This window comes from Anticarsia gemmatalis, chromosome 20 (genome assembly GCF_050436995.1).
Source record: "Anticarsia gemmatalis isolate Benzon Research Colony breed Stoneville strain chromosome 20, ilAntGemm2 primary, whole genome shotgun sequence".
NCBI classification, from domain to species: domain Eukaryota; kingdom Metazoa; phylum Arthropoda; class Insecta; order Lepidoptera; family Erebidae; genus Anticarsia; species Anticarsia gemmatalis.
In genome coordinates this window covers 1,620,932-1,631,994 of record NC_134764.1, presented here as the reverse complement: position 1 = coordinate 1,631,994, position 11,063 = coordinate 1,620,932, and the positions used below count along the sequence as shown (strand labels likewise).

Below are 11,063 nucleotides of genomic sequence, written 5' to 3'. Positions count from 1 at the left end.
TATAAACGAAGGAATTTATTGCTTGGCGTGGGGAACACCGATTTTCAATATTACTCTGGCGGTGAAAAGGTTAGACACACCACCCATATACTGTTACATATTTATTTACAGTCCTAACTAAATATATATTTAATTTCCATGTCGTTAGGTTTAGCAAAAACACAGCCTGTTCTGATGAACATAATAATGGTAAACGCCTCTATCGTAGAAGCACGCCGACTCGCTGTAGGTAAAAGATCGTATGGTCCCATAGAGAAAGGCTATGGGTGGTGAATATTTGACATGTTGTACCTCTGTCTACATCTTCAGGTATAATAGGTGTGATAATATGCATGTTACATAAAAACCATTCAAATAAATTGTTTTGTTTTAAATTAAATAAAAACAAATTAACAATAAAAATAGTTTTATTTATAAACTTAAGCATAAATAAAAAAGCAAATACGCAAATAGTGAAGAACTATTTGTACAGAACAAAGACAAAGAAAGATGTAAAGTTTGGTTCAACGTAACTGCTAGCGACATCTAGTGAGTAATAAAAAGACTAAATGAGTAAGTTTGTACAAAATATTATACTCACAAAATTCATAAAAGCTGTTAACTCAACTTTTTATCGCAGTTTTTTTTTACTATAACTTCTTCCGGTTTTAGTACATTTACAAAACTACATAGAAAATGCTATATTACAGTTCACTTAAATGTGTAAAATGTACAATTCAGTCATTGCTATTTACATAAACGCCTTCTGAAACAATAATGAAACAATATTTGAAATATAAAAAAATGCATTACTTGAAGAAATCAGAAATCATAAGTTCAGTGTCCCAATTTAAAGTGTTGTCAAGTGTCACTAGCTTGTGGAATAGGTTATTTTACTAGGTCATCTGAGAATTCCGCCTTTATACATCTTTGTATAGTTTAAAATTATTAATCTTGTACTAGCAAAAGGTGCATTAAAAATGTCCATGTTTCGTAAATAGTTTTCGTTATTAATGTTGAAATTATTTTTTTATTATACTAAAACTATTTCAACGATAATATGTATAATAGGACATAGTGACGTCACTAAGTCGTATTTCTATACAAAAATGTGTTTTTGACTAGTAGTAAAATACCGTATGCTGGAATGCTCAGAATTCGGTAATAGGCCTCTTTGACAATAATACAAACGGCGAAAATTGGGTTACTTTCGTACACCTCTGCTTGCTTCGAATATTACTGGCTATAAAAGTAATAAAAATACTTACTTATATATAATATCTTCTCATTCAACGATCCTAACAGGCAGTCCTCTAGCGACCACGCTGCTAGCGATCATGATGTAGTTGGTAGAACCTCGCGCTCGGCAAATAGCTCGTAGCACGTCGCGTTCCGGCACGAAAGGAGTCTTTTGTTCTACTGATGTATCTGCAATATATTAATTATATGATAGACTAGCTGACCCGGCAAACGTTGTTTTGCCATAAAATTAAAAAAAAAATGTCACTTAGGGTCATAAAAATAGATGTTGGCCGATTCTCAGTCCTACTCAATATGCTCACAAAATTTCATGAGAATCGGTCAAGCCGTTTCGGAGGAGTACGGTAACGAAAGCTGTGACGCGAGAATTTTATATATTAGAAGATGTTATAGCATGACCACTATTGATCACTCACACTTAGTCATTCGGTAAAGTAGAAGAGATACTCATGCTCATATAACAAATATTATTCTTGAGTGAAATTGGAACGCACGACCTTTGATGTGGGGGCGACAAAGAAACCATCTTAGTTGCCACAAAATCTCCGCATTGCACTTTGGTTAGATATTACTTACAATGAATATTAGAAACTAGCTGACCCGCGCAAAATCGCTTGCGTCATATTGGAGAATTTTTTTCCCGTTTTTATAACACTTTTTACTGATAATCTGCTCCTATTGGTGGAAGCGTGATGATTTATAGCCTATAGCCTTCCTCGATAAATGGACTATCTAACACTGAAAGAATTTTTCAAATCGGACCAGTAGTTCCTGAGATTAGCGCGTTCAAACAAACAAACTCTTCAGCTTTATAATATTAGTATAAATAGTATAAATTATAATATTAGTATAGATTAGTATAGATTACTTGTGATAAGCAATAATGACGCAAAAATGAAAACTAGTGTCTTTAAAATTTTATTTGGACATTTAGCCAAAAATATATGACATGCATTCATTTTTATTTCTAGAAATAAATCTGTTTCGTTTCAGTTAAATCCGCGACGTAGTGTTTACGGTGTCGCCACACTACTACCATTTGATTGCGTAGGGAGGTCGTGTGTTCGATTCCCACACGGAGCAATTATTTGTGCGATCCACAAATAGTTGTTTTGGGTCTGTTTGTACTTTGTGTCCGTCGTTCGTAAAAATCCCCGCGGCACAACGGCAAATCTTAGTGCAGGAGTTGTCTTTAAAGAAAATGAAATATTTTTTTACACATACCTAGTATTCCCTGGCTCCACTTAGTCTTGCCGACGCTGGTCCACGGCACGGGCGCGTCGGACGGAACACACAGAGACATGAGCGTGGAGACCACCTTGTCTACCTCCAGGTCTGTCACCTCCCATAACATGCCTACTACGGTCGGACTGGAAAGACAAATTGTATGATTATTTTTATGAGTATTTCATAAAGTAACAAAGTAAAGTCCCCAACCCGCACTTGGCAAGCTTGGTGGGCTCATGATTTAACCCCTCCCTCATTTCGGGAGGAAACCTTTGCCCAGCAGTGGGACATTAATGAGTTAAATTTATGATTATTTATTCATAAAGTTTATTCACATATTTTTTAATCTGTGATTTTATGATATATGGCTTTTGAAATTACGACATCGTACGTTATTTACATTAGTTGTAATATTAATCAGTAGTATAAGCAGACTGCTGCCATATATCATAAAATCACAGATTAAAAAAATATGTAAACAAACTTTATGAATGATGATATATACTGATATGCAACTAGTGTTCACGAGGTCTTGGGTTCGGTTCTCAAATTGAACAAACTGCTATTAGTTTTTTTTCTTATATTAGATTCTCTCAAAAGTAGCCGAGAAAGGTAACATGCCCAGTAAATAACAAGCATTAGGTTGCCCCCTATAACATGGGACTACTTCATACACCTTCACCTAAATCCTGTGGTATGATATGTGATGTGAGTAAGTAATTATTGTTTTAATACCTAAGACTATTCTTATAAATAAATACAAGAAGTACATTAGAACGTCTGCTACTGACCAGCCCGCCACATGCAGGTGTAGATGCGCGGCCATGGGCGGCGACCTGGGCGCCGCGCTGTTCCTGCGCACGGAGCCGCAGCCCGCCAGCAGCACCACGGCGCGGCCTCCTGCCGCCTCCACTCCTGCACCGCCGCCCGCCGCCAGCTGGCAACCGTCACCGTGACCACAGTACCTACATAATATAATATATGTTATATTACTTCATAACGACTCATAGTGGAACTAAAATGTATCGAATAACTGAAATATTTGATCCGACAGAACCACAATCTTCAACTCATTTCCTATTGATATAAATAACATAACTCCATTATTGAAGATATGTCTAAAGACGTAAATAAACGAATGAAATCCCAAAAGTTAACCATTCAAAACACAAATATCCAAAATATTCTACTTTAACGATGAAGAAAAATATCTCGAAGAATGTTTTACTTATATTAAACTTCCATTATCAATGTCTTAAAGAATACGTAGTTCCTAACTCCGCAACCTCCCAGCAGTAGACTCAAAACTTACCATCAACCCCTCTTGCTTAGTTAAGGTCTACCATTACCCCTTCTCACATTTCTAAAAATACCCTTACCCAACAATAGTAATCATATTTTTCTAAATAGAAGTAATACATACAAGAAGACATTAGCATCACTGATATACTGCACAAAGTCATTGGGCGCGGGCGGCTCCCCCACACTGCCACGCCACGCCCCGCACCAGTACTTTACGAACGACGTCATACGAGCTTCCATGCGCTCCAAGTTCTTCTCTGTAATATAATAATAATAATAATAAGCCCGCAGGGCACCTCGAGGCGAGGTGACGGGGAGTAGCGACCCCGCGGTACCTAAGTGCTCCAGGGGGAAGTCACCCTTCCTCATCTCCGGCTTGCCTTAGTTGGCTGGTCGGAGTGAAAACTGACGAGGAAGCGGTCCCCCGCCTCTGGCTTGCCTTCATTGGCCGTCCAGAGTGGAGTCGCGAGAGCAGAGCTCCCACTCTGTTCGGAGGACGGATGCTGAGCGTAAGTGGCTAGTGGGCCAGTGATGCCGGACCCTCAGGGAGCAAGTGATCTGAGTTTAACGTCCAGCGAGGCCTCTCCATCCTTCAGCCGCTCACGTCCCTGTTGCCCCCTTGTTGCATTCTGAGCGACTAGTTTGGGGGGCCCGGTTTGTGAGTTGGCGAGTCTCCGCCTGCCATTTATACGTGTTTTACATTGTTATAGGCAGGCGCCATAGTCCCCGTAGATACATAGTTTTCCAGTCCATCAGCACCCCATCCCAATAGCCCGAGTAGTTTTTTACCATTAGTTTAGCCATAGTTCCACACAGTCCGGTGATTGTCCTTGGGTGCATTTTATAGTGTAAACAGGGATAATCACCGGATTGTGACACCATACATTTTTGAAATATTAAAGCAGTCGAAAAGGGCCTCTACGTGTTGGCTTCGGCCCCACGCACGCCTTCCAAAAATCCGGGACTCCATAGTCCCGAGATGTGGTAAAGACATAATAATAAAACTCTTTATTGTACACAATGTATCAGTAAAATATAGGAGTAGATAAAAACTATAATCTAAGGCTGGATACATAATATTAAAGACATTATTATGATGATTAAATGCGAAACGATTTTAAATACTAATCAACATGATCTACAGTCAGAAAAAATTAGGCCTCATAAATGCTAAACAAGTAAGGGAAGGGGGGAGGCCTTTGCCCAGCCGTGGGAAACTCAAACAGGCTAAGGAAAAAAAATGCTAAACACTTACGGGTTTAGTAAAGAATCTATTCAAATACAATTAAATCGCCAAATGTATTCCTAAGAGCAAATTTCGAGAATGTTCAGGTCACATTTTCTTTAACACACAGGGAAGGTTTTGTGAAGAAAAGAAAAAGATTGCGAAAAACGTAAAAAAAACTACACGCTGCCTACGTTTTTTTTTTGTCCGCACAAGTTAAAGCTCTCTATTTTTCCATCATTTCAAAATGAGTATATTTTCTAAAATGGTGATCCATTTTCAATATTATCTAACTAAATACTGAACTAAGTAAACTCAGACTACCTATCAACTAAAATGTGTTAGGTAGCCTAAATTAAACTATAGCAGATATAGCAGAATAAACTTACCTGGATTAATAACATATCTGCCGACCTCACACTTTGTAGTGAAGTATCCATCTTTAATATCTTTCTCGTGTATTTTGTACAGGTAGTACAAAAAGTGTATGTTTTCTAATCTCGAGACAGGGTGATGATTCAACACTGGTAGTGTTTCCCAAGGAAATGTGTCTAACATCTGCAATATAAGGGATTTTTGTTTTTTTTATCCATTAATGTCCCACTGCTGGGCAAGGGTCTCCTCCCGTAATGAGGGAGGGGTTAGGCCTTGAGTCCACCACGCTGGCCAAGTGCGGGTTGGGTAGAGAATTATATATTTGAAATTATTTAATAGTTTACATATAAGTAAAAGATTATCCCTCTTATTCATAAAAATATATAAAGTTATGAAAGGCTTATAAAGTGTTTTGTTTCTTTCACTCCTTAGCAAAATGAAAAAGAGAAAACATATTATAGTAGCTTTTTAACTAAAATAGATTTATAGTGTGTTTATGAATAAGAGGTTATATAAATAAGTGCTAATTGACAAGAAATAGCTAACTCTTAACTAGAGGTATAATAAGACATTAATTAAACAGGGTAGAATTGTATTTGCAAAATTTATTTCGTAAGTATCTACGTAAGTCATAACAGGTATTGCGAAAAGTTCTTAATATTTAGGAATTATATTATTTTGATATCAATAATCTTTACAGGAGTAGTTTTCTATAAAATGCTAAGTATGGAATATGATAGTAATGGGTTATTTTTAAATTTTTCTTCCTATAAACAAAATATACTGAAGAAACTACTCACATCATCAACGATCAATATAACAGGATGTCGTTTCGCTTTCTTCAAGCACGACCACTCATCACCATCCTTAACTTGCGCCACAGCTTGAGAAAACGCCCTTATACCATCAACGAGACTAAAATTATGTATCTTTTCAAAACACTTCGATAAGCATTTCAAACACAATTCGTTTAAAAATCGAAATTCCTTTGTACAGTTGCCACATTCTGAATTAAAAACTTGTCTCACATCCTCAGTGTTGCCATGTTCGGTTAAAATTCGACGGATACAAGATTTTGTTTGCTGTGACTGCAACACTGGCGCACATTCTATTAGGTTGTAGAGTAGGATTTTTTGTTTTTGTGTTAGGCGTATGAAACTGAAAACAAAAGAAATAGCATTATAATTTATTTTTTTTCATAACCCCTTTTTATAAAGTAACTTTATTAAATTAGTAACACTATATTACAAGGATCTCATAATTGCAAGGACTGAATAAGAAAATCATTAAATTTATACTTTAAAGTTAAGTAAAACATTGCTTCTTCTGAAGACCTACGAAAAAAACCCTGAAATCTATCTAAAAGCAAGGTCTATTGTACAAATATTACAATTATAAGAGTGGGGATTGAACCCAAGTTAGCATCAGTACCATGAATATTGAAACACACACACAAAATTTAAATTGGTTTACTATGTTACTTTTTTTTTAAGTTGAAGTAATATTATCAACTTACCCCCAATCCGATATAGTGTTATCAACTAATTTGATAACTTTATCCCTTAGATTACTATCTACAAGTTTACCAGTAAGTAAACAGCTCCACCCACCCAGCCATTCCTTGTCCATCACATTGATTACACTCTGAAAATAAATAAATATTAATTATAATTGGTTTTACTTTTTATCATTGCCTTTTTCTAATAATAAAAATGTCCTAACTGATATAATTCTATCAGTTTTATGGAAACTGACCCCATGGCATTCCCATGTAACAGGCGACCAGCCTATTGGCACTCACCAGGACGTCATCAAAGTCCAGGCTACTGAAATATTCTAATGCAAAATTAGAAAGGCCTAATAGCACTTTACCCGACCCCGGAATTCAACCGGCTCCCGGTATCCAACGCGGGACCTCACGATCAGCAGTCTTTCGACTAGAGCTAAGAGTTATGGACTTGTATTTTTAACTTTACCTTCATTCGTAGATCAATGTCTTCTCGCCGATTCCAATAGTTCTGCACAAGACGTTTGTTATTTAAAAACTGTGCGTTGTCTATAGTTTTATAGTTCTCATCCAATAGTGAGTATAATTCTGTAAACAGTGGTTTTTCACCTTCTGAAATATTAGAAATAGAGAAATTAAAACATACCGGCAGCTCTATGACATAGCTCGACTTTGCTGTGGGGAATGATTTCCCGGGACAATAATGTGTAGCAGAGTGGTTTAAGTTGGCACCTCCCACGCAAGTGGTCGCAGGTTCGAACCCGCGGCAACACACCAATGATTTTTCGAAGTTATGTGTGTATTAGAAATAATTATCACTTGCTCTAACGGTGAAGGAAAACATCGTGAGGAAACCTTGCATGCCTAAAAATTTGTTTAATACATTTATTGAGGGTATGCAAAGTCCCCAACCTGCACTTGGCTGGCGTGGTGGACTCAAGGCCTAATCCCTCCCCCTCGTTTGGGAGGAGACCCTTGCCCTGCAGTGGGACAGTAATGGGTTAAGAAAAAAATAATAATAATGTATATATCCAGATTATAAACTACCAGTATACAAAATGTAATCAAAATGCCCAGTAGTTTTGGCGTGATTGAATAACAAACATAGATTTTCACTTATCTATAGTATGATTAGGATGACTGCAGTGCAGTTCTCAAGAAATTTCTCTGTGAATTCGATATCCGACAGGTTTAAAAAAGTGATGCAATAAAGAACCACCTGACCAATGTGCAAGTGTACACACATTTAACTAGTATAATTACATTAGCAAGTTAAGTTTTGACCGCAGTCTATTATCGGTCAGAAGGACATCATTATTACACACAGTGTTTACCTCCGGACACGATTATCGTGCCTGGCAACGAATAATTAAAGTTTTTCACATAGGAAGCTCTTTACGGACCGGAGTTTTGCAATTTACCAACGGAAAATAGCAATAGGTACGCCCCTTATTAATATTTATGAACTCTTAATTACGGCAAATAATCTGATTGTGTGTTTGTTACGTTTTCACAGGTAAACTGCTGTAAAGACTGAAATTGGCTGAGCGGTTGTTTACATCCTCGAAAACATAATCACAAGATTACTGGTACACAATTAGAGTAATCTACACAAATAAAAATCATTATGAAAGTCTGCCTGATATACTGACATGGCTAAACGATTTATAAGAAACTGGCAGCCCGCCCCGGCTTCGCCCTGTTTAAACAATTATTTTACAAAAAAATACCTTAACAGCTATTACACATAAACCTTCCTCTTGAATCATAATATCTATTTTAAAAAAAACGAAGCGAACTGCGAAGTTTTAAAGATCTAAGCATACATACAGACACACGAACAGACGCGGAAAGCGACTTCGCTTTATACTATGTTGTGAATTTAGCACAAATATAGTCGAAAACCTAATATCAAACAAAATATAGCTTTTAAAAATTCCTACCCCTTAATGGTTTACATAGAGGATGAAACTTAGAAAATGTGGGTGAAATGGTAGTTAAGTTTACTTTGGGGGAAGCGAACCCACAACCTCCTGATGCAATGGTAGCGGCATGGTGTCCTAAACCACTGCTCCAATGAGACAGTAATAAAAAACTTTCAAAATGCATCTTACCTTTCACAATATTCCCTGGTACATGCACAGTGATAGGGCCTGCACAGCACACCTCCAGGTAATCATTGGTGAACATGCTCAGGTATATGGAGTCCACATCGGTTCTATACTCCTTCAGAGGCAACAGATTCTCATTGGGATTGTATGGTACTGTCAACTGGATTATTGTCCATTCTGAAATGGAAGAGAAAGCAATATTTTATTTTCATTTTAATGTCAAATAAGTTGTCCATAGTCAGTTCCACTCACTGGTTGGTAATCGATTGAGAGATTGAGTAACATTCCATATTTAGTGTCATTCAGATATGAGTCTATGTGGAATGATTACATGAGAACTAACAGGCTCCCCATTGATACTTATCACAGGTTATACAGCATTGCCTAATAACCAGGAAGTCAACAAGCTGTTCAGTTTCATGTTTTTTTAAGATCACTTTTTAATGTAGTTAGGATTAAGTTAAATTTTAATTATGGGTTTGCCATGCATTAAATGTAAAACAACCCTTTAAGAATTAAGAAGAAAAAACATTATGCCAGCTATATATGTTAATTTATAACCTGCTTGCTTTATCATGAATCTTTTGGTGCATTACAAGTCCGGTGCAAGGCTGTTGAGTGGTATTTGAGCAACTCTTTCATCAAAAGTTGTTCTTGTTTGTTGTTTATTGAGATACCAGCTATTTAGCCATGTTAATAGTCTTCAGCCAGCTTGAATACCTTTGATACTATGTTGACCACCAACAGTACAAATGTAAGAAAATAATGTACTAATTATTAGAATGTACAGTATCTACTTTACCTTTAGGTAATTCTTTCAGAATCTTCTGAAAGTTGTCAACATTATTCTCTTTGGTGAACCGGAGATATCTCTTGTGGAATGGCAGTTCATCATCTATAGCATACTTCTTCAGAGTTTCTGTCATATTGGCAACACCTTGTGATAATATGTCTATTAGTTTTGAGTCTTTCTTTGGTCTGAAATTAGATCATTAATCAATCAAAAAGAGGATAAACTAATTAGAAGAAAAACTCTTAAAAGTAATTAACACTTTTTATAAATGGGATCATAGGAAGTCAATTTGACCAATAAAAAATAAATGATAAAACATTTAAGAAAACTTACATTGGTTTAGAATCAACTAAATTTTGTACTGGTTTTATATAGCTTGTGATCTTGTGTAATTTGTCACCTGGAATGAAAATAAACAATGAATTTGTTACTTCATTATTTTTCAAAGCATTATCAAGTAACAGGTATACCTTACCAGCAGCTTTCAACTGTTCCTCTCGGTAAACAGCCATGGTCCTCAAGGAAGCTGAAGCTGCCTCGCTCAAGTGGAAGGCACAAGCTGCATCATTACTGTCTGCTAGACATTCTTCTGCCATTAACTTTCTACCACCTGAAAAAGTTAAGCAAAGTTCATTATTTTGAAGTACATAATAATACCTACTATAATAGGATTTTTATTATGCTTGAATAATGGTTATAGTATAGCTTTAATATCTAGATGATTTACTAGTATTAAAGGTTAGTATGTAATGAAATTATTATAAAGATAGATAGCTTGGAAGAAAGTTTAAAGTAAATCTGTATCAAGGGTTACACCTCGCGACGATTACAGGTGCAATTAGTTTTGATTCAGTAAATACAATAAACAAGGGTTTAATAACAATTTATGATGGCAGATGCATATTTCGTAAAAATAAACAATAATAGCGATGTGTTGAAAGTTTTATACTTACTTTGGTAATTCGGGCCATTAGGAGTAGAAGGCACGTCGTTAACATACTTATTTAGTATGTTTTTGAATAGAGGTTTAGTGAAGTTAATTTCATTCGTAAATACATCAAAGTCTTCCATGATTTATAACACTTTAAAAACTTATAAAGTTTCAAAATAAATCGATAAACACTAACCGAATGTTTAATGTTTTGAAAATTCAAATCTGACAGTGACAATATGTTCTTTCTCTTTCTCTATAATTGTAAGCAAAAGAGATGCAACTATATTATATTCTATACAACTCGTTATTTTCAAACTTGGAAATCATTTGCCTATTTGACAAATCAACGC

General features: G+C 36.1%; 1 protein-coding gene across 1 annotated transcript; it reads right to left on the bottom strand.

Moving 5' to 3' along the window:
- Window positions 1–395: 395 nt before the first annotated feature.
- On the bottom strand, window positions 396–11,046 carry Sse (extra spindle pole bodies like 1, separase). Its single transcript, XM_076127947.1, has 14 exons — window positions 10,733–11,046; window positions 10,255–10,389; window positions 10,113–10,179; window positions 9,789–9,964; window positions 8,990–9,163; window positions 7,345–7,487; window positions 6,885–7,012; window positions 6,169–6,526; window positions 5,383–5,551; window positions 3,890–4,025; window positions 3,258–3,431; window positions 2,464–2,609; window positions 1,248–1,407; window positions 396–745 (listed from the first exon to the last, which is right to left on the bottom strand). The coding sequence occupies exons 1-13, from the start codon at window positions 10,848–10,850 to the stop codon at window positions 1,265–1,267; spliced, it is 2,067 nt and encodes a 688-aa protein (XP_075984062.1). The 5' UTR covers window positions 10,851–11,046; the 3' UTR covers window positions 396–745; window positions 1,248–1,264.
- Window positions 11,047–11,063: the final 17 nt, after the last annotated feature.

Bases quoted from the DNA above. Each gene is read 5' to 3' on its own strand.
- Sse (XM_076127947.1), bottom strand. From the start codon at position 10,850: ATGGAAGACTTTGATGTATTTACGAATGAAATTAACTTCACTAAACCT. The intron at 7,013-7,344 runs GTAAAGTTAAAA...ATTTATTTTCAG, and splicing joins ACATTGATCTACGAATGAAG to AGTGTAATCAATGTGATGGA. The intron at 6,527-6,884 runs GTAAGTTGATAA...TTTTGTTTTCAG, and splicing joins AACACTATATCGGATTGGGG to TTTCATACGCCTAACACAAA.